This window comes from Schistocerca gregaria, chromosome 3 (genome assembly GCF_023897955.1).
Source record: "Schistocerca gregaria isolate iqSchGreg1 chromosome 3, iqSchGreg1.2, whole genome shotgun sequence".
Classification (NCBI taxonomy): Eukaryota; Metazoa; Arthropoda; class Insecta; order Orthoptera; family Acrididae; genus Schistocerca; species Schistocerca gregaria.
In genome coordinates, this window is record NC_064922.1 from 597,058,873 (window position 1) to 597,084,354 (window position 25,482).

General features: G+C 39.6%; 1 protein-coding gene across 2 annotated transcripts in view; it reads right to left on the reverse strand.

Annotated features, from left to right (window-relative positions):
* Positions 1-25,482, reverse strand: part of LOC126355901 (acetyl-coenzyme A transporter 1) — an 82,898-nt gene that overhangs the window by 55,640 nt on the left and 1,776 nt on the right. For both annotated transcript variants that reach the window (XM_050006411.1, XM_050006410.1), the window contains exons 3-5: positions 20,441-20,739; positions 20,196-20,350; positions 18,181-18,377 (exon numbers count right to left, since the gene is read on the reverse strand). In XM_050006411.1, the coding sequence (XP_049862368.1) occupies positions 18,181-18,377; positions 20,196-20,350; positions 20,441-20,739 (651 nt within the window). The remainder of the gene's footprint in view (positions 1-18,180; positions 18,378-20,195; positions 20,351-20,440; positions 20,740-25,482) is intronic.

A 25,482-nucleotide genomic window follows, 5' to 3' on the forward strand; every position in this document is an offset into this window, starting at 1 on the left:
ATATGTCCTCATTAGTTATTTGATCTACCCATCTAATCTTAAGCATTCTTCTGTAGCACCACATTTTAAAAGCTTCTATACTCTTCTTGTCCACACTATTTATTGTCCATGTTTCACTTCCATACATGGCTACACTCCTTACAAATACTTTCCTTTCAGAAACGACTTCCTCACACTTAAATCTATACCCGATGTTAACAAATTTCTCTTCTTCAGAAATGCTTTCCTTGCCATTGCCAGTCTACATTTTATATCCTCTCTACTTCGACCATCATCAGTTATTTTGCTCCCCAAATAGCAAAACTCCTTTATTACTTTAAGTGTCTCATTCCCTAATCTAATTCTCTCAGCATCACCAAAGTTAACTCAACTACATTCCATTATACTCGTTTGCTTTAGTTGATTTTCATCTTATATCCTCTTTTCAAGACACTGTCCATTCCATTCAACAGCTCTTCCAAGTCCTTTCCTGTCTCTGACAGAATTACAATGTCATCGGCGAACCTCATGGTTTTTATTTCTTCTCCATGGGTTATAATACCTACTCTGAATTTTCCTTTTGTTTCCTTTACTGCTTGCTCAATATACAGATTGAATAACATCGGGGACAACCCTGCCTCACTCCCTTCCCAACCGCTTCTTACCTTTTATGCCCCTTGACTCTTATAACTGCCATCTGGTTTCTGTACAAATTGTAAATAGCTTTTTGCTCCCTGTATTTTACCCCTGCCACATTTAGAATTTGAAAGAGAGTATTCCATTCAACACTGTCAAAAGCTTTCTCTAAGTCTACAAACGCCAGAAATATAGGTTTGCCTCACGCGTTCCAACATTTCTGCGGAATCCAAACTGATCTTCACCGAGGTCGGCTTCTACCAGTTCTTCCATTCGTCTGTAAAGACTTCGCATTATTATTTTGCAGCTGTGACTTATTAAACTGATAGTTTGATGATTTTCACATCTGTGAACACCTGCTTTCTTTGTGATTGGAATTATTATATTCTTCTTGAAGTCTGAGGGTATTTCACCTGTCTCATACATCTTGCTCACCAGATGGTAGAGTTTTGTCAGGACTGGCTCTCCCAAGGCTGTTAGTAGTTCCAATGGAATGTGGTCTACTCCCGGGGCCTTGTTTCGACTCAGGTCTTTCAGTGATCTGTCAAACTCTTCACACAGTATCGAATCTCCCATTTCATCTTCATCTACATCCTCTTCCATTTCCATAATATTGTCCTCAAGTACATCACCCTTGAATAGACCCTCTATATACTCCTTCCACCTTTCTGCTTTCCTTTCTTTGCTTAGAACGGGGTTTCCATCTGAGCTCTTGATATTCATACAAGTGGTTCTTTCTTCTCCAAAGGTCTCGTAATTTTCCTGTAGGCAGTATTTATCTTACCCCTAGTGAGATAAGCCTCTACATCCTTACATTTATCCTCTAGCCATCCCTGCTTAGCCATTTTACACTTCCTGTCGATCTCATTTTTGAGACGGTTGTATTTCTTTTTGTCTGCTTCATTTACTGAAACTCTGTACAACCTCTGGTTTAGTCAGTTTATCCAGGTCCCATCTCCTTAAATTCCCATCTTTTTGCAGTTTCTTCAGTTTTAATCTACAGTTCATAACCAATAGATTGTGGTCAGAGTCCACATCTGCCCCTGGAAATGTCTTACAATTTAAAACCTGGTTCCTAAATCTCTGTCTTACCATACTCCTTCTCTCCCACCAATTTAGTATTGGAGGGCAGCGTGGAGGGTAAAAATCGTAGAGGGAGACCAAGAGATGAATACACTAAGCAGATTCAGAAGGATGTTGGTTGCAGTAGGTACTGCGAGATGAAGAAGCTTGCACAGGATAGAGTAGCATGGAGAGCTGCATCAAACCAGTCTCAGGACTGAAGACCACGACCACGACCACGACCACAACCACAACCACAACCACAACCACAACAACAACAACAACAACCATTATATAATCTATCTGATACCATCTAGTATCTCCAGAATTCTTCCATGTATACAACCTTCTTTTATGATTCTTGAACCAAGTGTTAACTATGATTAAATTATGCTCTGTGCAAATTTCTACCAGACGGCTTCCTCTTTCATTTCTCTCCCTCAGTCCATATTCACCCACTGTTTCCTTCTCTCCCTTTTCCTACTCTTGCATTCCAGTCACCCATTAAATTTTCGTCTCCCTTCACTACCTGAATAATTTATTTTATCTCATCATACATTTCATCAATCTCTTCATCATCTGTAAAGCTAGTTGGTTTGTACTACTGTAGTAGGCATGGGCTTCTTGGCCACAATAATGTGTTCACTATGCTGTTTGTAGTAGGTTACCCGCACTCCTATTTTTTTTATTCATTATTAAACCTACTCCTGCGTTACCCCTATTTGATTTTGTATTTATAACCCTGTATTCACCTGACCAAAAGTCTTGTTCCTCCTGGCACCGAACTTCACTAATTCCCACTATATCTAACTTCAACCTATCGATTTCCCTTTTTAAATTTTCTAACCTACCTGCCCGATTAAGGGATCCGACATTCCACGCTCCGATCCGTAGAACACCAGTTTTCTTTCTCTTGATAACGACGTCCTTTTGAGTAGTCCCTGCCTGGAGATCCGAATGGGGGACTATTTTACCTCCGGAATATTTTACCCAAGAGGACGACATCATCATTTATTCATACAATAAAGCTGCATGCCCTAGAGAAAAATTACGGCTGTAGTTTCCCCTTGCTTTCAGCCGTTCGCTGTACCAGCACAGCAAGGCCGTTTTGGTTAGTGTTGGGAGGCCAGATAAGTCAATCATCCAGACTGTTGCCCCTGCAACTACTGAAAAGGCTGCTGTACCTCTTCAGGAACCACATGTTTGTCTGGCCTCTCAACAGATACCCCTCTGTTGTGGTTGCACCTATGGTACGCCCATCTGTATCGCTGAGGCACGCAAGCCTCTCCACCAACGGCAAGGTACATAGTTCATGGGAGTAGGGTGTTGATCTTATGAATACTGTAATGATCATCTTAGGGCAAAGTAAAGAATTCCTGGCAACCCGGGATTCATTGACTTTGAAAACACCTTAGATTCTGTAAACATTGAGTAGTGTGGCTGGTGTTGTGGAGGTGTGGTATACCACAGAAAATTGCTGGCCTCAAGGCAAATATAAGTAAAGTAAAGTAAAGAAAATGAGAGTACCGGTATATTCTGAGAGCATGGAAAAGCCCCTGTTTGTTGGGTAGGAGCAGGTTGATATATAATTTCAATATCCATTCTTGCAACATCTAGCAACAGCCCCATTGACTTTAACATAAATTCAATTTTTTATTTAATACAGAAGACATGTTTATAATAACAGCACAACGTTGCTGATTGCTTGCTGATTCCACAAATACCACACAATCCTCCTGGAATTGTATTTTAGGATTCCTAAGAGATATCCATATTTTGAATGTTGAAACAAGTTAAATTCATTACCATACATTCTGATAATGTGATCTGATGATCACTGACTCCTGAAAGCACAAGGGAATTGGAGGAGAAGGAGGAGGCGAAGAAGAATTGAGGATCCATAACAACTGAAGACCGTAACAGGATAACACATTTCATGGGGGACCTGCTCATTTGGCTAATTCCAACATTCCATCACACATTAGAGTAGGAAGCAGATGGACCTCACAAACCTATTATAAATGTAAAAATAAGTACTTGGGAAATAAAATGTAGATACTAGATGTTTGGTGTCCACTCTTTAGAAGCTTCGAGTGATAAGATTAACAACCTTAAGGTTTATGTAGAGCTGTCAATGACAGTTGTCAGCATTAGAACTGCCATGGAGAAGAATTGCAAACTAAATGAACAGTGTTTAAATGCATCCTGTCTAAGTGAACTTCTTAACAAAAATGCAATTTGGGTTGGGGGAGTAATTATCAGAAAGCATTTACTGCTATAAAAAGACTCTGTGTAACAGCAAAATTTCTACTACTCTATTCTCTTGGCTGACCACAGTTGCCAGCAGTGTTAGGCTGGAAGAACATTTGTTCCAAGAAAATAAAGAAACTGTGAATACAGACAATAAACTTTCACTCACTCACTCACTCACTCACTCTCTCTCTCTCTCTCTCTCTCTCTCTCTCTCTCTCTCTCTCTCTCTCTCGGAAGCAGGATGCTGCTGAAGTATGAAAAGATACGTACAGTGACTGAAAATGAGTTATTGGCAGTTCATTACGGGTTCACAAAATTTAAATGTTTTCTGTTAGGTCATCATGTAATTAGACATACTACACTAATCTACCTACAAGAACGTCCACTCAATAACAGCCGATTGGCTAGATGTGCACGATTTTGAAAGGAATTTTGTTTATACGAACAAATTTGGATTCTGAAAAACAGATATTGAGCTTTCCTGAATAGCATGCAAACAAATTAATAAATTATGTAATTAGAGTCATGGGCATTATGAAGTCAAGAAAAGCTGCAAGAAAATGTCTTCTGAATTACATTCTCACTCTGCACAGTGGTCTGTGCACTTTTAGAAACTTAATGGTGGCTTAAAACTGTGTGCCATATTGAGACTCACCACGTCTCCACAATAGCCACTCTTTCATGAGTGCTCGTCTTGTAAGTTTCACAGGAGGCGACTGAAGTTTGCATGGTAGGGGCAAGATGCTGGCAGAAGTAGAGCTGTCAGGACAAGTTGTGAGTTGTGGTTGGATAGTTCAGTCAGTAAACCACTTGCCCGCGAAAGCAAAGGATCTGAGTTCATGTCACACACAGCTTTAATCTGCCAGAAAGTTTCAAGAAAATATGTATTTTTATAATATGAGAAAGACGATCTGGAAACATGCAAACAGTTAGCTACAACTAGATACTTTGGATCTATATGGACCACTAGCCAGGCCTAGAAGGTGTTCTGCTTTATTTTTTGTCATAGTTAACTTATTTTACAAAATTTATTAAATTATGCCCAACATAAAACTATCAGTAAAAACATAATTCAAAAGTTAGGGATGGATTATTTTACCCACATAGGAAAACAGAAAACAGTCATGTCAGACAATGGATTCCAGTTTGTATCAAAAATTAGGAAATCTTTCATTGAGAGTAGTAGTACTGAATGCATACTAATCTATGCGTATCACCGTGAAAGTAACTTTGCGGAGAAAGACATGAAAGAATTTTGACATCTACGTCAAACCAACTGTTGATGAAAGTATGCCAGTTGGATTAAATACATAGGCAACCTAGTTTTGAGATCATGTCCAACAAGCACTCCACAATTCTGATTTCATAATGTACAGAATTCCATCCATGCACTCCAATGTCAGTTGAAAAATGGAAAACATTAGTCAAGTAGATTATTAAAAAGGCATCAGCACAAGGAGCCATAATAGAAAAATAAGAGCTGCCCAGGTATCAGAAAAAGTTATGCCAGATGAATGCTGAACTCAGAAAATTTTTTGACACATATATCGAACCTTGCCAAAGTATATAGACTAGTATACCCGAAACATAAGACACTTTTTGGATGCTGAAACATAACTGAATTAAAACAATATAAGCAGGCTGGTAGTTAAAAGCCTGATTGTCTTTTAGCATCTAAATATGTTTTGTTTACTGTCTCACATTACATGATTGACCTGTTTACTTTATATTGTGCCTAATAGAGGTAATGAAGACAGCAGCAGTTTACCACATGACCTTTCCTGATTAATAAATATGAGTATTTTACCTGGTGCTAATGAACCCATGTAAATTTTTTATCATTGTTTGCATATGAATAAGAATAATATTCAATGTTGCACATGTCATGTGTACAGTTAAAGTAAATACTAATTTTTTCCTATTCACCCTACAGCTGCATCATCATATATAAAAATACTGTGTAATCTAAAGGGCCACACATACATGATAATTGTAAATTTCATTAATCTTCAATTAAAACACTGTGGTAATGCAAAACAAAAGATTATGTGCACCAATGATTCACTACATATTGGTAGGTAATCCAGTCAATCAAGTAAAGCAATTAATTTTATTCTTAAGTACTCTTCAGACATATATAGGGTTATATGTTTTATTTTATACATTAGTGATGTTCATATTTTCTTTATAAGAAAATCTGTCACATCTACTCTACAGCACAATCTATGAATGCTGTTAAGACCTTAAGCTGTCAGTATGCTCTTCAAAACTCAATCCATGCTTCACTCATTTCGTGATGCTTTTCAAGTCATGGGCTTAAACTGTGACCCCTACAGCGATACCATGATTGACTTGGTACTGATACCCACCTGCGTTTTGTAGGGGATCTGAAAGTAGTCCAAGTAAGGAATGGCATCTGCTGCGCAATCAGCCCACAAGGCAAAGATGGAACAATACTAACAAATAATGGGATTTCAAAGAGTGTTGTACACAAGGACTGAAATATCGTACAACCATGTCACGAACTGATACTACTAGAAAATTTAATTTAAAAAAATCATCTAATTCTGTCAAAAAAGAAAATTTGTTTAACTTAAGGTTTTTATTTATAAATTTACAAATTATATTGCTTGTTAGCATATTAACTATGTTCTTGTGCTGTCACCAATATAAAAAATGTCTCATAAAACTCACTGAACACGAAGATGAGGGATAAATAATTAGTCTTTTCTTAATATCATATGCAAACATACTCATTTTTGTTTGCCTGTTTATGCTACAGCTTATTACAGATATTTTGTCTGTATGTATATTAATGATGTTTTTTTTTGATTGCATCATCAGTTTACAAAATATATATTGAACAAGAACACAAGTGATAAATACTGTTAGTCCTTTCTTAATACCATATGTGAATATACTCATTTTTTTGTTTGAAAATTCTTTTATGCTACAGATTATTACTACTATCAATTTGGAATGTATCTTAATTACATTTATTTCCATGAAAATAATCATTACATTATGGACTGCATCTCACTGTCCAGTGCTTGGTGTTATAGTAGTCTTGGTCCTTCGCCTGGGCATTCAGAATCTGTATGCAAGCCAGCTATCTTGCTTCCGCAGTCCTGGAGATGGGGTGTACACGTAGTAATCCTTAGAATAGTCCAGTTCAACAGGAACTGGTGTATCCACGTCATTTCAGTATAGTGACCATGGAGCAGGAAGCATGGTGTGAAACCTGTAGTGCTTTGCTTCACTGTTTCGTAAGTGAATATCAAATCGGGCAGAATTGTACGATTCTCTTTGCTTGATATAAACGTTCACTGACAGCATATCAGCCAACACTTATTAAAGCATTATGTGAGACCATTCACCTTTGTGTGGTAAGCAGTTGTCATACTGTGTGTAATGTCACAATGTGCAATTACCTCTGCTATGAGACTCGACTTGAAACCTTGTCCACAATCAGAGATCATCACAAGGGATGTCCCGTACTTCAAAATTCTGTCTTCTACAAGTAAACTTAATTTCCAAAGGTTCAGCACTCATTACAGCTTTGATGACTCTGTGGCTGGTGTCATAGATATTTTGTAAACCCTTTCACCTTCCATTCATGTTTACACAAAGAGTTCTACATATTACATGGAAAGTACAAAACATGCGACGTCTCTACCAAAAAGAACAGGCCACAGTGACAGCAGGCTGAGTTAAAAGTGCTCTTAAGTCTTATGCTGAACTGGATCCATCTGCTCACTGCTGCCATTCAGTCTACGTAAGTGATGCTGCAGTCTGTAAATCCACTTGTCTGGCCGGCTGGTGTGGCCGAGTGGTTCTAGGTGCTTCAGTCTGGAACCGCGCGACCGCTACGGTCGCAGGTTCAAATCCTGCTCGGGTATGGATGTGTGTGATGTCCTTAGGTTAGTTAGGTTTAAGTAGTTCTAAGTTCTTGGGGACTGATGACCTCAGATGTTAAGTCCCATAGTGGTCAGAGCCATTTGAACCATTATGAACCCACTTGTCTTACTTCAACTGCCACCAAGTTCAGATGCCATGCTCCCACAGATGATATGTGCATGACCTTAATTGTGTGCCTGGGACAAGATCTATTGGCCAGAAAATAAGTACCCAACATGTCTGATAAAAACAGACTGTATTACTGAGGCCGTGTGCCCTATAATTAAGTTGGTGTAAACAAGTAACAATTTCAAATCAAACATAAATGTTCATCACACCAGAATTCAAGGATTTTTATTTAAAGGCAAGAAACATAGCTCTGGCTGTAGAAAGTTAAAACCATGATACGTTTCATACCAGTCTAGGCATGTCATCAGGTGGTCAAAAAAGAGATTACAAAAGAAGTATTTTACAATTTTTCTTTTTACACAGGCTTAGTGCATACTATTACATTAAGTAAAATAGACTCACACATTAGGTACTTACTTAATTGCATCTGCAACATTATTTAACACTTTTCTTGAAGCCTCTCACTGTACTTGATGTCACTAATAAAAATAAAACCCACTAGAAGTATTTATCAACTACATAAAACAGGATGTCCCTACAACAACATAAAACGAGTATTTGATGTGAAGGGAGTACAATAAGCTCTTCGAAGAGTGCGACATTGTATACAAGCAACATAAAAAAAGTACCATAATTTCATCTGGAGATGATGCATGCTCAGCTGCAAATCCTAATGCAAGCAACCAAGAGGACAACTAAATTGGCCATGGTATCCGAAAAACCAGTGAGATGGAAATAAAGAAAGTAGGGCTAGTGCAAAAAAGACGAAAGGTAAAACAGGGGAAGGTGCCGTACAATATAAAAAATAAATTACAATTGAAATAAAAGTTTGTACTGACAGCAAAATACACTGTCGAAAATTAGAACAAGTGGCTATCAGGATAGGCAGTCAAAATTTTCTAAAATATTTCTGTATCTCATTTCTGTCTGGGTGTTCAAGGTGAGCTCAGGAGACTTTTGTATGACTCGGAAAATTGCTCTCTTCTAAAATATTAAGGTAGTTACCCTCATTCTCCAAATATATGATCTGAATATTCTCATTTATGTCCGTGATCCAATGTCCTGTGTCATGTAAATTTGCACTTAGTGCTGATCGTGAATTCGCACAATTGGTTTGTTCTTTAAACTGAGTTGGAAAACTTCTGTCAATATGGCCTATATATCTGGCATCACAATGGTGATGAGAGATGCAGTAGCCACCTAACTACTTAGACTTATCACAAAGCATACTTTCCTTATGTCTAACTTTCTGGACGTTGTTCTTAGGAATATAAGACGCCGAGGTATTGTTTCTTGACACCAGGAATTTGCCTATTCTATCAGAAACACTTCCAAAGAAAGGAATCCAGTGGTACTTTCTTCTAGTGGAATCTGTATTATGGGTTGTGATAAGAGAGCTGAAGGTATTTGAACGGGATGAAAGTTCTGCTGCATTGTGATTCCTATTCAGTCTTCATACTATATACCGGTTAATGTTACATACTAAAATGTTGCAAACATTCGAGGCTTCTATTATTTGCGTTGTTAGAACTCACATTTGAAAGCCTCAGCAGATAACGGACACTATGCAGCCTGTGCAGAAGCGCTCTGAATGTCACCCTCTTCTCCATTCCATATTAAACTGAATATTGTGTTATATTTTGTTTAATCCCTCCAAAAAATTATCACAGTCCTGAAAAGAGTCTCTATATAATTAAAATAATGTCATCAACGTACCTTGATACTGGCAAGGCAGTAGTATAATGGAGAACCTATTTCTGTATGGATGCAGTATCTTTGAACATGAAATAATTGAAATTAAAGACTAGTTTGAGGAACTGGACTACTTCCTTGATGTCATCCCATGGTCTTCCACTATGCTCAGTAAGATTATTACTTATTATTTGATGCAGTTGGTTGTTTGGGATGCTGGAATACATGTTCTTATGTCAAAGAATACCAACAAAGTGCCCTCAGGTATGGAAAGGTCTGAAAATTATTTTAAATGAGGTCATCTCTATTGGAAATATTAAAATTCACCAGATGTTTGAAATACTCAAAAAAAATTTTTTTGTCCTTCAGTTGTTCTTAATGTTAGCTACATACTTTGCAGTAGAGTCACACCTACTTTCCTTTATGTTATTTACCTCAATAAACTGGTTAACTTTATCAATGTATTGATCTTGTCTAAACTGTCATGAAATCAGTTGTGCTTCCATTAAACTTTCTACAGCCAGAGCACTATCTGATGTCTTTATATAAAAATGTGGACGTCTCGCTGCCGTTGCCTGTAATTCGAGATAATACGTATACAATTCAAGTATCTTACATGCAAGGCACTAACTCAAAGTAATTATCTTCCAAATATAACTTTGATGAACTAGTGACTGCAGTGGAATACCACACAAAATGACCACATGGGACTTTATATCTGAAGTGCCAGGATAGTTCCAATACCACTTAACACATTATCTCACAAGATTCTCTACAACAATTAAATTTTCACACTCAGTCATGATCAAAAGGCATATGCAATTATCTACCACAACACCCAGCAAGCAGACAGTAAGATAATAAGTGCAGCCCTATTTACCAGTATCAGAGTGAGCCATGGAAAAAGCTTTGATCATCTGATCTAACCACTTCCAAACCTGTAGTTACTGTGACAACTTTTGAACACTGATCAAAGTCACTCCCTACAGAACTTTACATGGCTTTACTTTGTAAACATCAGATGACCTAACAATAAAGGTGCTGCTAAGGATGAACTGCCAACATGGTCTGCCTGGAGCCAACACCCATAGAGGTCTGCTCAAAACAACAGAACACAACCTGTATTTGTAACTTCTGCTCAGCCTGTTACATCAGACATGTCACTTTTCCTAATGTTAGATGACCATTGGATTGCCTCACATATAGAGTGAACTGAGATATACGGGCGACAGTAGATTTGTTGAATTAACTTCTTTATTCCAGCCCTCGGCCGTAGTACACCATGAACAGCTTGGTGGAGATGTCCATTTGCCTCTCAGACGAAACAATAAATGACCAGCATTGCTAACAGTGCAAAGAGTAGGGCCAAGCATGGCATCACTCAAATGCCACTGTCAGTGATATCTCCGGCTGTGACTGTGATGACAGTGCGGCAGTGCAGCCAACAAATCCGCGGAGGTGGCCGGATTGCCCTCCAACAAGAAGGCAGCTCTCTGCTCCGGCAGCAGTTGCTTTCATGACACAGGGCAGGTTGCCCTGCCCTGTGGTCAAACAGTGGACCCCATACTGCATTTCAGGATGTCACTCTGAGTGTCAAAGACTCATGGTATACGCTGTGATACTGAGATGAAAATATTTTAGTACACAAATGGCTGAGTACTTATTTGCTCCAGACTATGTTCATTCAGGGGTTAATGTATACACTCTGAACACTTCCATGGTGGTGAGCGAGGAGAGGCTTCTGTCCTTTCACTAGTGTATTGCAGTGTTGGCTGTTGCTGTATTGCATCCAGCTGGCTCTGCTTCGAAATGCTTGTCAGCCGAGTTTTGCTTTACAATGCATAACACTCTTCCCTGCCTTTGGCTGGCTCTGCTGCAACTCGCTTCCAAACTGGTGTACCTTTTGACCGAATATAAACAATACACTGCACTAATATTCAGAATGAAGCTACTTTTATGGGTCACAACAGTAACCCGCAATTACATCTCACTAAGAGACCTCCTTTTAGTAATTTTAGGATTGACCTCTCTTGTACAAAAAGTATTTTTATAGATGGGCTATTTCTTCTCTCCCACCTTGCAACAGCAGGGATGAGACCATCCTGCTATTGCCAAGGGTAACTGGTCCTCTCAAACTGCTTCTAGTGTTTAGTTTCAATGGAAGTACTCCCATGCCAGACTTCTAAAACATCCGCGGCGCCTCTTTTTCATCCTTCTCTGGAACCCAGCTTTTACCCGTTCAAGCAGACTCATGTATCTCATGGCCACGTCTTGTCAATATGCAAGACAATGGTCAAATACAGCTGCCGCTCGCCTTCATGAATTCTGATGCGATGATTGATTAAAATCATACAGCACTCAAAACCAATGTTGGATTTAAATGTGGACTGCTTCAATAGTTTGCAAAATTTCAGTGTCCTATTTTACACTCCATTCTACAACATGTTATACTTTCCCTTAACTTAATGCACTAATGTGAACTAGGTTCCTACATGAGCATGGACAGGGAAATAACATGACACTGCTACGTCTCACATGCAGACTACTGTCCAGTGATTCCCACTAATTGACTTTGGGAACCTCCAAAATGGTCAACTCCAATTCAATGCAATGGTGCTGTTGCTGATGGAATCCGTACTGGACACCTCAGAGATAATTGTGGTGAGTGCTTCCAAACAGTGATATGTCTGATTCTGTCTACAGCCTTCATGCATCGAAGGTGACCAGATGCTGGAGTACCATGAAAAACTTCACTATAGCTGGTCACTGATGAGGTGGGATGATGAACAATCTTTTTCACAACATCAAATAAAACTTCCTCTCATACAGTGTTCCACTTTTTAAGTGAAATTCTCCTTTGTCAGTAAAGGATTCTATGGTTTTCAGCAATGATGTACATTCCCTCTGTTCAGCAGCAATTCCACTTAATGCAGGAATGACTCAGATTTCGTCAACGACCCTGTGTTCCGTGACAAGACTTCTTCGAAGGTAGTTAGTGTTCTTGTGATTATGTCTCTTGTCACGTACCACTCTGACATATTCCTAAAACCCCAGTGCCGATCTCACTAGTCGACTTGTAAGGTTCTTCACACTTGTTAGCTACCATAGAGAATGATGGTCCTTCAAAATGGTGAATGGTTTTCCAGGTAAATACAGCTGGATCTCACTGATGGCCCAAACAACTTCAAGGCACTCTTCCTTGGTTGTAAAGTAGTTCATACCAGATGTTGACAGTGCTCTGCAAGCATAAGCTATTAGTTTTTCAGCACCTTCTTTAATTTGTACTAGAAATGCACCTATCTCATAATCATTAGCATCAATGTGAAGTTCTGACTTGGCATTCCATCATATAATGCTTGGACACGAGATGTTAGTGCCTCCTTAAGGGAAAGGTAATATTTTACTTGCACCATGTTACAGGGAAATCCAGCATCTCCTTGCAGTAGTTCTTGCAAAGCAGTGACTTGGCACAGAAGTTTTACATGAAACAGTAGTAGTACAAGCACATTAATACTTTAATGTGCTGAGGAGTCAGAAAATCAATGACTGCTATTATTTTCTCCGATACAGGATGGTGTCCTCTGTCACACAGTGGAAGCTCTAAGATGTGTATTTCTTGGGCAACAAAGAGGCAATCTTTTGGACTCACTTCAACACAGTTGTTATTGACTTAGTTGTTGTTCAAATATCTTTGAAAACACAAAAATGTCATCCAGATAGAAAATAGATGTTTATTTAAGGTGTCAAAGCTAGGCGTCCATCACACACTCAAAGTTGGCTGGAGCATTCCATTGTCCAAACAGCATAACATTGAATATGTAAGAGCCATCAGGAGTTGTGGAAAGCAGTCTCTTCCATCATCCTCATCAACTTTGATTTGCCAATAGCCTTACTAAATGTACACAGTTGAGTCTTAATTTGCTCCCCTCCAGCAGTCTAGGTAAACATCAAGGCCTGGCAATGTTTAGATGCCTTTTTTTGTGATTCTGTTCACGCACAGATAGTCAGTGCACAAATGCCATGTGCAATCCTCCTCCTTCATGAAGACCACTACAGAGGAGCAAGGACTCTGAACATTGAATGGTCTCATCTTGCAGTATCTTCTTTACTTCCTCCAGGATTATCCATCATTCAATTGGTGACTTCCTATGCATTTACTTGCTAACTGACAGATAATACCCAGTGTTGACATGGTGTTTTACCATAAGCCTCTTGGTCTGTCTTTTCTCCACTCCGGATCTGAAAACATCCAAAAATTGACAAAAAAAACAGTTGACACTCACATTGTTCCTCGGTCAGATTAGATCCTTTTAGCAGTTCTACACTAGCTTCATCTTCATTGTCTGTATTGGTTGTGGAACACAATTTTTCTTTGTCTATGGCATTAAGGCGCTCTTCTTGGACAAGTGCGGCTGTCCCTACACACATACATTTAAGGATGAGCTGTGGCTGCTCATAACAATCAGTGATCCAAAGTTCTCCTTGATCACCCACAATGTTTGTGGCCATCACTGGCAGGTTATTTCTTCTGTGAGCCTGAGTAGCTTTTTGCAATTGACAAAAGCTTCACAGTGTAACTGAGCATCTAGTTTGATGACTGGAACATGTCTCATTGATGACAATGAGTTAACAATATCTTCAATGTCAAACAAACACCCAGAGCAATCTTTGTTATATGTGCTCGCTGCAATAGCTTAGTTGATCTGGGCCTCTGATCTTCCAGTCTATGACTGATAACATTATGAATACACTCTGACAAGAAAACAGATTCATAGGACTCTGTTCTGTTGTTGGCATTCTTGCAATAGATGTTCCTGTTGGATGGACATAAATCTCATTTCTGACTTTCTGTACATTCACTTCTGTACCATAGAATGTACTCTTCTTTAGATGTTGGCAATGAGTATTCAACACTACCAAAAAGGAAGCCCGAGCTGACTAGCACCTGGACAGGTTAGCTGTCGATGAAGATGTCAATGTGATTTCCTGACATGTTTGTGACTGTCATCCGTTGCAGATTTCCATCTGCAGTGGCCTCACCACTAGATATAGTTGCTCAGCTTAGAATCCTCAATTCTAACGTCTATGCAAGCAGCTGATACCTCTGTATGATGACAAGGAATGGCCATGGCGAGTTGGAGAAATACCTCGTCCTGGGCACAGCAACAGACTTCATCAAACAGGTTGACAATAATTGTCTGCAGTTAATTGGTGAGTACAGAACTGTCATGATAGTTGACGTCTGCTGATGTAGTTGTCATTACAAAAACTCTTCTCCTTTTTGTGCAATCGTGTACAACATATACAAGGTGTCCACAGTGAAAAAGTATGTTTTCCTATTCCCTCCAAATGTCTGTTCTGTGGGGCATTATACTTGGAGTAGAAGTTGGTTGTATCTGCATTGTTTGGGGGCTAGGTTGTTGTTCAATAGCTGTGGCATTGAGTTGGCAGAGTATGTTCTGGAGGGGGTGATCGGTGTTAAAGACTGATACATGTCTTCTTCAACATCTTCTATTACTTCCTGATGTACAGGGTCAACATTTATGGTTGCTATCTTGTGGTTACTCAGGGTGACATTTCTGGTTCTATCTCTTCTCTTACAATCTGGCATATGTGGTCTTCCACAACTGCCATAGGGATCACAATTGGGAGTTGGTCATATTTTTTTTTTGCCCAATTCTTTTCTGTTGAGTTTCTACACTGCACTGGAAAACATGATGAATCTCTCTGTGGTTGTGACATCTTTTGTCAGAAGGAAGAGCTTATTACATGTCTTCTGAAACTCTTTCATCAAATGTGAGATATTGTCAGCTTCACAATTCAAATTTGCAATTCGGTCTTAAATTTATCTTACTTACTGAGCTTCTCTTCCCTCTTCTCAAACCACTGCTGGGCTCTGCTGTGAAGTAGAAGTAAACACTTGGAAAGAATGGTGGAATCAAGTATGTGTGCAAAACTTAAGGATGAAATTAACTTTCACATGATGTATCACTGCCACATAACGTAGTTCGATGAAACTTGCACCATACACAAAAACAACTGGTACGGTACGGTATAGAAGGTAACTGGTAGAAATACAAAATGAGACAAACAGAAATGTTACATTTATTCAGAGGTAATAGCTACAATGAAGCCCCCTGAACATCACAAGAAGTGGGAAGTGGCTCTTAAAAGGGTGTGTGATCACCACAGATGGCAATGCACACTCTGCAGTGTGCTCCCTTACTAGTCACAAGGTTGGTTAAGAGTTCTTGCTGTAGGGTGTTCTATACCACCACCAGTGTACCTGACAACTGCTGGATGGTCACTGGTACATGTGGCTGTGCAACAATGTGTTTCCCCAATGCATACCAAACATGCTCAACGTAATTTAAGCCAGGAGAATGTGCAGGCCAAAAATCCACTTTTCTCCAAGAGCCCCTCCACCTGCGCAGTTCAATGTGGTTCGCACATTGTCATCCACAAAAATGAAGTGAGGGCTGAATGAACCCCTGAAAAGATGAATGCGGTAAGTAGTACAGTGTCAAAATAACATTTAGCAGTGGGTGTACCATGTTCACAAATTAGGAAGTCAGTATGCTCATGCAACATTGTGCCTCTCCACACTGTAGCACTTAAACCACCAAAACGATCATGTTAGACAATGTTCCTGGGTGTTTCACATGTTCCCATCTCTCCCAGCTTGAGAGCACATCCAGAATAACTACTCAGACTAAATCTGTTTCCATACAAGAATACCATGCAACTCCACTCTTCTTTGGTCTAGTTCCTATACTCCTGGCACCATTGCAAACGGTTCTGCTTATGTGCAAGTGTCTATGGAACAGAACATCCCTGTTGCCGGACAAAGAGACCACCATCCATGCAGTTGCCAGGTCACTGGAGAGCACAAAATTTTGTGCCATGCAGTCCTGTTACATGTGGTTGCAACTGCATCTGCTATTTGATGCGGGTCCCTTCTTGCCTGCTGCACAATGTAGTGATCATCATCTGCTGCTGCTGCTGTTGTTGACAGTGGTCAATCAACTTTTTTCCTTCTGGCAGCTCTGCCCGTTGTTCGGAATGCTTCCCAAGCATGTGAAACAATGCTGTAAGCAGTACCAAATTTTGGGGTTACACTTGCCACACTTCATCCTTCTTCCAGTTTCCTGATGTTTCTTTGCCATGTGAAGTCATCCAAATGCTGTCTCAAGGCATTGGTGAAATGAAGAACACCACGAAAGCGCACCACAGCTGTTCATTTATTGACACAGTTTCCCCCCATTTCTTCAACTGGCTTGTGTTGCAGGGAACACCCCATTTGGCACTGTTTTCACTCAGACACCATGTGGTCTTACTTTCAGCTTTCTGTGCATGACTGGGAAACATCTGGCAACATGCCCATACAATTTCACTCATGTTCTCAAAGTTGGTAACATGTTATGTTACTGTACCTGCATAATACTTAAGTTTTGCAGAGCAGTGTATTTCTATGCAGTTTCTGTGATCTCACATCTGTTAAACTGGTGAGGAGAGGCAAGAGATGCTTAAGCCAGTTCAGAGTGAGCTGATGTTAAGGTAGGTCACTCAGGCCTACAATACTTTGATTTCTAAGAATACCTTCCAAAAGTACGTAGGCAACAATGGGAAAACAAGGTTTATGGCTGTTGTTACTGTTAACTTCTATAGTGAACTATGTTAGTGAAACAAATATTGTGGTATTATTACATGGTTAATATTCACACAGAACAAGTGAACTCTGGGGCCAGACTCTTGAAATGGATTGTAGTCAGTTTACTTTATTATTTATTACTGATGATCCATATGTTAGATTTGTGGTGTCATATAAAGGGGCCTCAGAATTTTAAGTTTTTATCCGCCTCCAGTATAGAATACATCACAAGTTGGAGACTGTCAACTCATTCTTATACCTTGGTACAGTGCTGACAGAAAATGGTGGGTCTGGAGAAGACGTGAAGAACCATATAAAGAAGGCAAATGCTGCCTTCGTACAATTGTGTCCAATACGTTAAACAGAATCATCTCACACAAAACAAAACTTTGTATTTTTAACACAAATGTGGATGCTGGCCTCTATATCGGCGAAAGCTGCAAAGTAGACAAGAACACAGTGTCACAGCTTCAGAGCTTCATAAATAGCTGCCTCTTGCACACCGTGAATGTTTGATGGCTGGAAAAAATAAATAATGAGGAGCTCTGGAGGACAACAAATCAGATAATGAGAGAAAGTGGTGGTAGTTGGGTACACAATAAGAAAGTGAGATGGAGGAATTGAAAAGCAGGCATTGGAATGGAATCCCCAGGCAACAATTAAGAGAGGCAGGTCCAGAAATAAATATAAGAACACAGCAGAAGGGAAAGCAAAGAGAGTTTGCAAGACCAAGTCAGAATTGAGGGATATGACAAAGATGAGGGAGGGAGTGGTGGTGGGGGGGGGGGGGGGCAGGGGAGATGGCAAGTTCTCTTGGTGCCACAGCAATTAAATTGGATAAGTCAATATATTTCAAAATTGCAAAGCCGTGTGTTACTCACCTTGCTAGTTAACAGAACAACAATGGTTGTACGGACTGCAGGCAGGCGTACTATATCCCACAACAACTTGTACGTCTCTTTGACACCTAAATCAGTGTCATGTGGTTCATTTCCTTCACGACATGGAATCTCATGTTTGAACAGGCCAACAAGTGTTGTTGTGACTAGAAACACTAGTCCCCAGAAGTAAAGAAAACCTGTAACACACAAACGTACAATTATATTCATTTTGCAAAGCAACAAGTATTGCTAACAGATTGGATAAATATATCATTGTTTCAATTATTTTTGTAAGTCCAGCCTGAAGGATACAATAACAATAAACTAAAAATTTAGTTACCAGAAGTAAGATGGAAATCAGGTGTCACCAGCATGGCTACAAAACACTACAAAACACCAAAAGAAAAATTCACTTGAGAAAACTACAATTAAAATGAGATAGAAAGGCTGACCAAGACTTATATTCAGGAGGAGAAATTCCAAATACAGTTGACAATCACAAATAAAAGGTGTGTATGGAGAAGGGGGCGGAGGGTCTTGATTTGGAACAGTTAGTTCCTTTGCGAGGGGAGGGAAGAGAAATAGGTAGGAGAAGAAGAGCGTGTCACTTAGGCTCCAGTTTGAGAAGAATCTATCTGTAGTGATGACAGGGGTGACAAAGATGTACAGCTTTACTGCACTGTGGAGAAAATTGGGTTGGACTGAAAGGATAGAAGAACAGTTTATGAATTGTACAAAGATCACAGCACAAAAATTGGTTTGAATACAGGAAATAAGATCCAATGCTGGTCAAAAATCTACAGGGGGAAAAAATCTAAACCTCCTCTTTCTTGTCCTTTCAGCTGCATTCATGTGTGTCAAATTTACATTCTATCAATTTCAGAGCCCAGTGTATCCATCTTCAGGAACTTAAAAACGATGCAGAAATCAATAAATGTATTGATTAAGCACATGACAGAACTGTTTTTCATATACTTTTCCATGGGGCATTTAACAACAGTACAGGACATATCAAAACTAGACAGCAAAAATATAATGGCTTATAAGCGTAATGGAAAATAACGCAAAAGTAAGAGGGCAAAGCACTTACTACAAGGATGTGGAAGTAAAAGCATCAATTCAAGCCCAAAGACTCCTCAATAATGACAATTTATTACTATTATCACTCAAAAGCTTTTAAATTTGTTCTGGCACTACGGATGGAACAATATAGCTGTGCATGTGTAGATGTGTGTTATTAGGAAGGACACTCCTAAATCTTAGTAACACTTTTAATCTTCTTTGTTCTTTGAGAAGTGGTCTGTCAATCTTTTTTATCTACCTGCCAACCACTCAATGTCTCAAGTAGGGTGTATATGGTGGATAGTTACCTTTCCTTCTTCAATCAGTTGCCTTACACACAGGATTTTCTAGGAATATAAACACAGCTGTAGATTGGGAAAGACAGCGTAACAACATATCTCGTAGAGGAATATGGCTGTATAATTTACGAAAAGTACGTTCACATGACTAAAAGGGTAAGTTCTTACCAAACTAAAGGAAGGTTTAAAATGTGACTGAAAATAAGTAAACAGAGAAACATCATTTCTTGCACCTGTCTCTCTCTCTCTCTCTCTCTCTCTCTCTCTCTCTCTCTCTCTCTCTCTCTTTCTGCTTGCATTATGTGGGTCTCTCTTATCCTGGATCCTGGTTAACCATTAAGAAGGAACTTCTTGACCCAAAAGCTGTAACTGCTGTTATATAGTTTTATATGTTTGCATTAGCTGTGCAGGAAATTTTGTTCCCTGAAAGTAAATATTGGCCACCCCCAACTGACTCTTTGTGAATAAAAGTGATGTCTTTCCAAGAATGTAACATGGCACATTAAACAAAAATGGTGTACCTTGCTTCCATAGTAGAATCTAGTCTCATTCACTTCTACTTTGTCAGTACCTACATAATGTCATAAGACTAGAAGAGAACAACAGGGTCAGTTTTTTTCCATGGTACGTATATAGTTAATTTGTATACAATACCTGATAATGTTACTAATCCTTGAGGTTCTGGCTCAGATCTAAGGTATGCATTACAGAACTCAGCTGATTCTAATCCCATAAATACAACATATCCTAAGAAATATCCAGCAGTCTGTCCAACACTGTTGCAAGTTGAGGCATGTCCTACATTGTTCCTGCAAGATTGTAGAGGAAGTTACATTAATTTAAATAGCAGAAGAAACAGTAAATAATTTACAATTAACTTGTTGCTGCAACATAACTACCTCTTGAGCATGGTGAGAGCCCATCCATCAACTGCAATATCTTGTGTGGCCGCTAAGAAGTTGAGACAAAAGAAAAATGCTGTCAAGGTCCCAGTACTAGGGCCATTTGTTCCTGCAGATTCTCCTTCAAGCCAGTGTTCTACATTAGCTGATAAGAACATCATGAAAAAACCAATCAGGTACTGAGTTGGTACCAGCCATGACTTCCGTCGACCAAAGCGTGTGGAGAAAACTGAGTCCACAATTGGGGCCCACAAAAGCTTCAGGCTAAATGGCCAATGCGCAAAACTAAATTCAGCCTATAAAAATACACAAGAAGAATTTTATGTAAAAAGTTAATAGACTGACCAAAACCATCTTATTAAAAAGTTTGCTAATAACTATTTACCTCCTGAGGAAGAGAATAAGCTTTAGACATTTACGCTGCTTTACTAACATTACGCTAAGGTGTGTTCCACAGACAGCATACTCATAACTTTTACTCACACTGCAAAGAAGTTGCTTATACTGAGATAGTTGACTTCAGTACTCAAGGGAGGCTATTACATTGACATTACAGTAACCAGTGTTTCTATTGCAGAAGCCACAAACAATCCAGAGCTGATAGAGAGCATCATGACTGATACAGGGATTAGTGATAACAAGGTCGTTGTAGCTAGGTTCAATACAGTTTCTTCCAAATCTATCAGAAACAAACGCAAAATAATTTTATTTAAAAAAGCGGATAAAGTGTCACTAGAAGCCTTTCTAAAAGACAATTTCCATTCCTTCCGAACTGACTATGCAAATGTAGACGAGATGTGTCTCAAATTCAAAGATATAGTAGCAACAGCAATTGAGAGATTCATACCTCATAAATTGGTAAGAGATGGAACGGATCCCCCGTGGTACACAAAAAAGGTCCGAAAGCTGTTGCAGAGGCAATGGAAAAAGCATGCGAAGTTCAGAAGAACTCAAAATCTCGAAGATGGGCTAAAATTTACAGATGCGCGAAATTTGGCACGGACTTCGATGCAAGATGCGTTTAATAGGTTCCACAATGAAACACTGTCTTGAAATTTGGTAGAAAATCTGAAGAAATTCTGGTCGTATGTAAAGTACACAAGCGGCAAGACGCAGTCAATACCTTCGCTGCGCAATGCCGATGGTACTGTTACCGACGACTATGCCGCTAAAGCGGAGTCATTGAACGCAGTTTTCCGAAATTCCTTCACCAGGGAAGACGAATGGAATATTCCAGAATTTGAAACACGAATAGCTGCTAGCATGAGTTTCTTAGAAGTAGATACCTTAGGGGTTGCAAAGCAACTCAAATCGCTTGATACGGGCAAGTCTTCAGGTCCAGATTGTATACCGATTACGTTCCTTTCAGGTTACGCTGATACTATAGCTCCCTACTTAGCACTCATATACAACCGCTCGCTCACCGATAGATCTGTAACTACAGATTGGAAAATTGCACAGCTCGCACCAGTGCTTAAGAAGGGTAGTAGGAGTAATCCATCTAACTACAGACCTATATCATTGACGTCAGTTTGCAGTAGGGTTTTGGAGCATACACTGTATTCAAAAATTATTAATCACCTCGAAGGGAACGATCTATTGACACGTAATCAGCATGGCTTCAGAAAACATCACTCTTGTGCAACGCAGCTAGCTCTTTATTCGCACGAAGTAATGGCCGCTATCGACAGGGGATCTCAAGTGGATTCCGTATTTCTAGATTTCCGGAAATCTTTTGACACCGTTCCTCACAAGCGACTTCTAATCAAGCTGCGGACCTATGGGGTATCGTCTCAGTTGTGCGACTGGATTCGTGATTTGCTGTCAAGAAGGTCGCAGTTCGTAGTAATAGACAGCAAATCATCGAGTAAAACTGAAGTGATATCAGGTGTTCCAAAGGGAAGCGTCCTGGGACCTCTGCTGTTCCTGATCCATATAAATGACCTGGGTGACAATTTGAGCAGTTCTCTTACATTGCTCGCACATGATGCTGTAATTTACCATCTAGTAAGGTCATCCGAAGACCAGTATCAGTTGCAAAGCGATTTAGAAAAGATTGCTGTATGGTGTGGCAGGTGGCAGTTGACGCTACATAACGAAAAGTGTGAGATGATCAACATGAGTTCCAAAAGAAATCCTCTGGAATTTGATTACTCGATAAGTAGTACAATCCTCAAGGCTGTCAATTCAACTAAGTACCTGGGTGATAAAATTACGAACAACTTCAGTTGGAAAGATCACATAGATAATATTGTGGGGAAGGCGAGCCAAAGGGTGCGTTTCATTGGCAGGACACTTAGAAGATGCAACAATTCCACTAAAGAGACAGCTTACACTACACTTGTTCGTCCTCTGTTAGAATATTGCTGCGCGGTGTGGGATCCTTACCAGGTGGGATTGACAGAGGACATCGAAAGGGTGCAAAAAAGGGCAGCTCGTTTTGTATTATCATGTAATAGGGGAGAGAGTGTGGCAGATATGATACACGAGTTGGGATGGAAGTCATTACACCAAAGAAGTTTTTCGTCGCGACGAGACCTTTTTACGAAATTTCAGTCACCAACTTTCTCTTCCGAATGCAAAAACATTTTGTTGAGCCCAACCTACATAGGTAGGAATGATCATCAAAATAAAATAAGAGAAATCAGAGCTCTAACAGAAAGGTTTAGGTGTTCGTTTTTCCCGCGCGCTGTTCGGGAGTGGAATAGTAGAGAGATAGTATGATTGTGGTTCGATGAACCCTCTGCCAAGCACTTAAATGTGAATTGCAGAGTAGTCATGTAGATGTAGATGCTTGCCATTTATTAAGCCATATGACACGTGTGTCCTTATGCTGAAGCTACACCATAAACCAATCACTTTCACTTATACCTTTGTGGGCAAAAATTGTACGCCCTGGCAGTTCTGCCAGCTAGAATTCATTGGGCAAGCAACTACAGATATAAGACACATAAGAGAGGCAGGAAATGTGGTAGCTGATTTTTTTTCCTAGTCAGCAAATCACTTTGGCAATAAATTATGATCAACTGAGGGCAGCACAAGCTATGGACGAGTAGCTAGAACAATACTTGCATGATGGTTCAATAGTTGCTCAGCTGAAACAAGTGCGGTTGCTAGGTACAAAGGATATTATTTGATGTGATGTGTCTAGATCCTCACCTAGATGATCCGTGCCTGGAATGCTACAAAAGCAGATTTTGACAGTGTTCACAACCTCATCCATCCCACTGCAAATGCCACCATTAAACTGATGGTCGAGAAATTTGGGTGATCAAATATTAAAAAAAGACTATTACCACTGATCAAGAGCATGTCAACAATGCAAAGTTGGCAAACATATTCATGCCAATGGAAGAATTTCCTGAGACAACAAGTCATTTCTCTCAGATTCACACAGATCTTATAGGCCCACTTCTGCCATCAAATGAATATCTTTATATATTTACAGCTACAGACAAATATACATGTTTGGGGGATATAATGTCAACTGGTCATATTTCAGCAGAAATCACAGCAGAGGCCTTCCTTAAAACACTGATTTCCCATTTCAATAGTCCGGCAGACATCATGACAGACCACGGCCAGCAATTTCTACCAATACAGTTTTTGGAACTGTCTAGATTGTGGAAGCTCCAGCATCCTCATACAACCTGCTATCAATGTGCAAACAACAGGATGATAGAGTGATGGCATAGAACACTGAAAGCTGCACTTAGGTGTCTTAAGAACACATGGGCAGCTGCACTACCACTGGCTTTGCAGGGGCTTCAGATAGCCTTTAAGCTGGGCATTGAGGCATCTCCCATAAAGAGGGTTTATGGAGAGGGGCACCTGCCATCGGAATTTTTTCAGTGACACTGATGCAAACACAGATGGAGCTACCATATATGCTGCAACAAGTCAAGCCCAAATAGCTAAGCAGCACTACTCTCGAGCATCCCCTCATGGAGATCTGAGAGCCCTAATGCTGTGAACAAAAACAATAAATCCACCTTTGCAACCACAGTGCTCTGGCCTTTTCCAGGTGCTAAAATGTGAGGAACATAAGGTCAGACAATTTACAACGACAAGCTAATAACGGTGTCTTGAGAACGGATGAAAGCATCACATTTGCTACTCCATGTGTAACCACACAAAAACAAGATACTTCAATTCTACACCAGCAACCTTGAGTCAACTGGCTAGTGTTACTTGTCTGCCAAAAGCAACATAACATTCGCCTCAGCCAACAAGCCCAGATGAAGTGCCAAAGACACTAGTTAATTACACGAGAACAGGTTAACAGGTATGACATAAATACCTGCACGTCATAGGAGCTCCACTCTACCACAGGGAGGTAGTACATTAAAATTATAACCACTGAAAAGATTGTGGTAGTTATCTGATGGCATATACACTGAAATACGCACTTATGGTGGCAAACATTGGAATTAAACTATGCATCTCACAGAGAGTTGTCTCTGGGATATAGAAAGCCAACAGAGTTCTTCAATTAAATACAGTGCAATGACTTAACATTACATGTGGCTATTTTATTGACAGTGAATTCTAACATAACCTAAAATACTAAATTTCTGGCTAAAAGTCATGAAGGGGCCCCTATTTGCATTTTTCACATTTTATGTAAACATATCTGTACATAACATGCATCAAAACACTATTCTGAGGCTTATTCACCATCTAATGCACTGTTACTGAATCTGCCATCCAGTTTTAGCTTTTATCATGAAAAGTGGGTTTGAATATGACATGAACATAAACATTAGGCATGTTACAGACAGATCTGCTACCTCAACTTTATTTAGCATTCAAATTCGTTAGCTTTCCCAATTAACAACGGCTTCCAACCTAACCCACACATCACTGTGCTGTGCTACACATAATGCAGTCTTTACAACCAAAATTTTGTGTGTGGGTGTCTGGATGGGGGAGAGGCTTCTAATATCCACACTTTAGCCAGTTTCTGTGAAGACACAATTCAATGGACTGGAAGAAATTATCCATCAGATTGTTGCTTAATTTAGTCTTTATCTCCACCA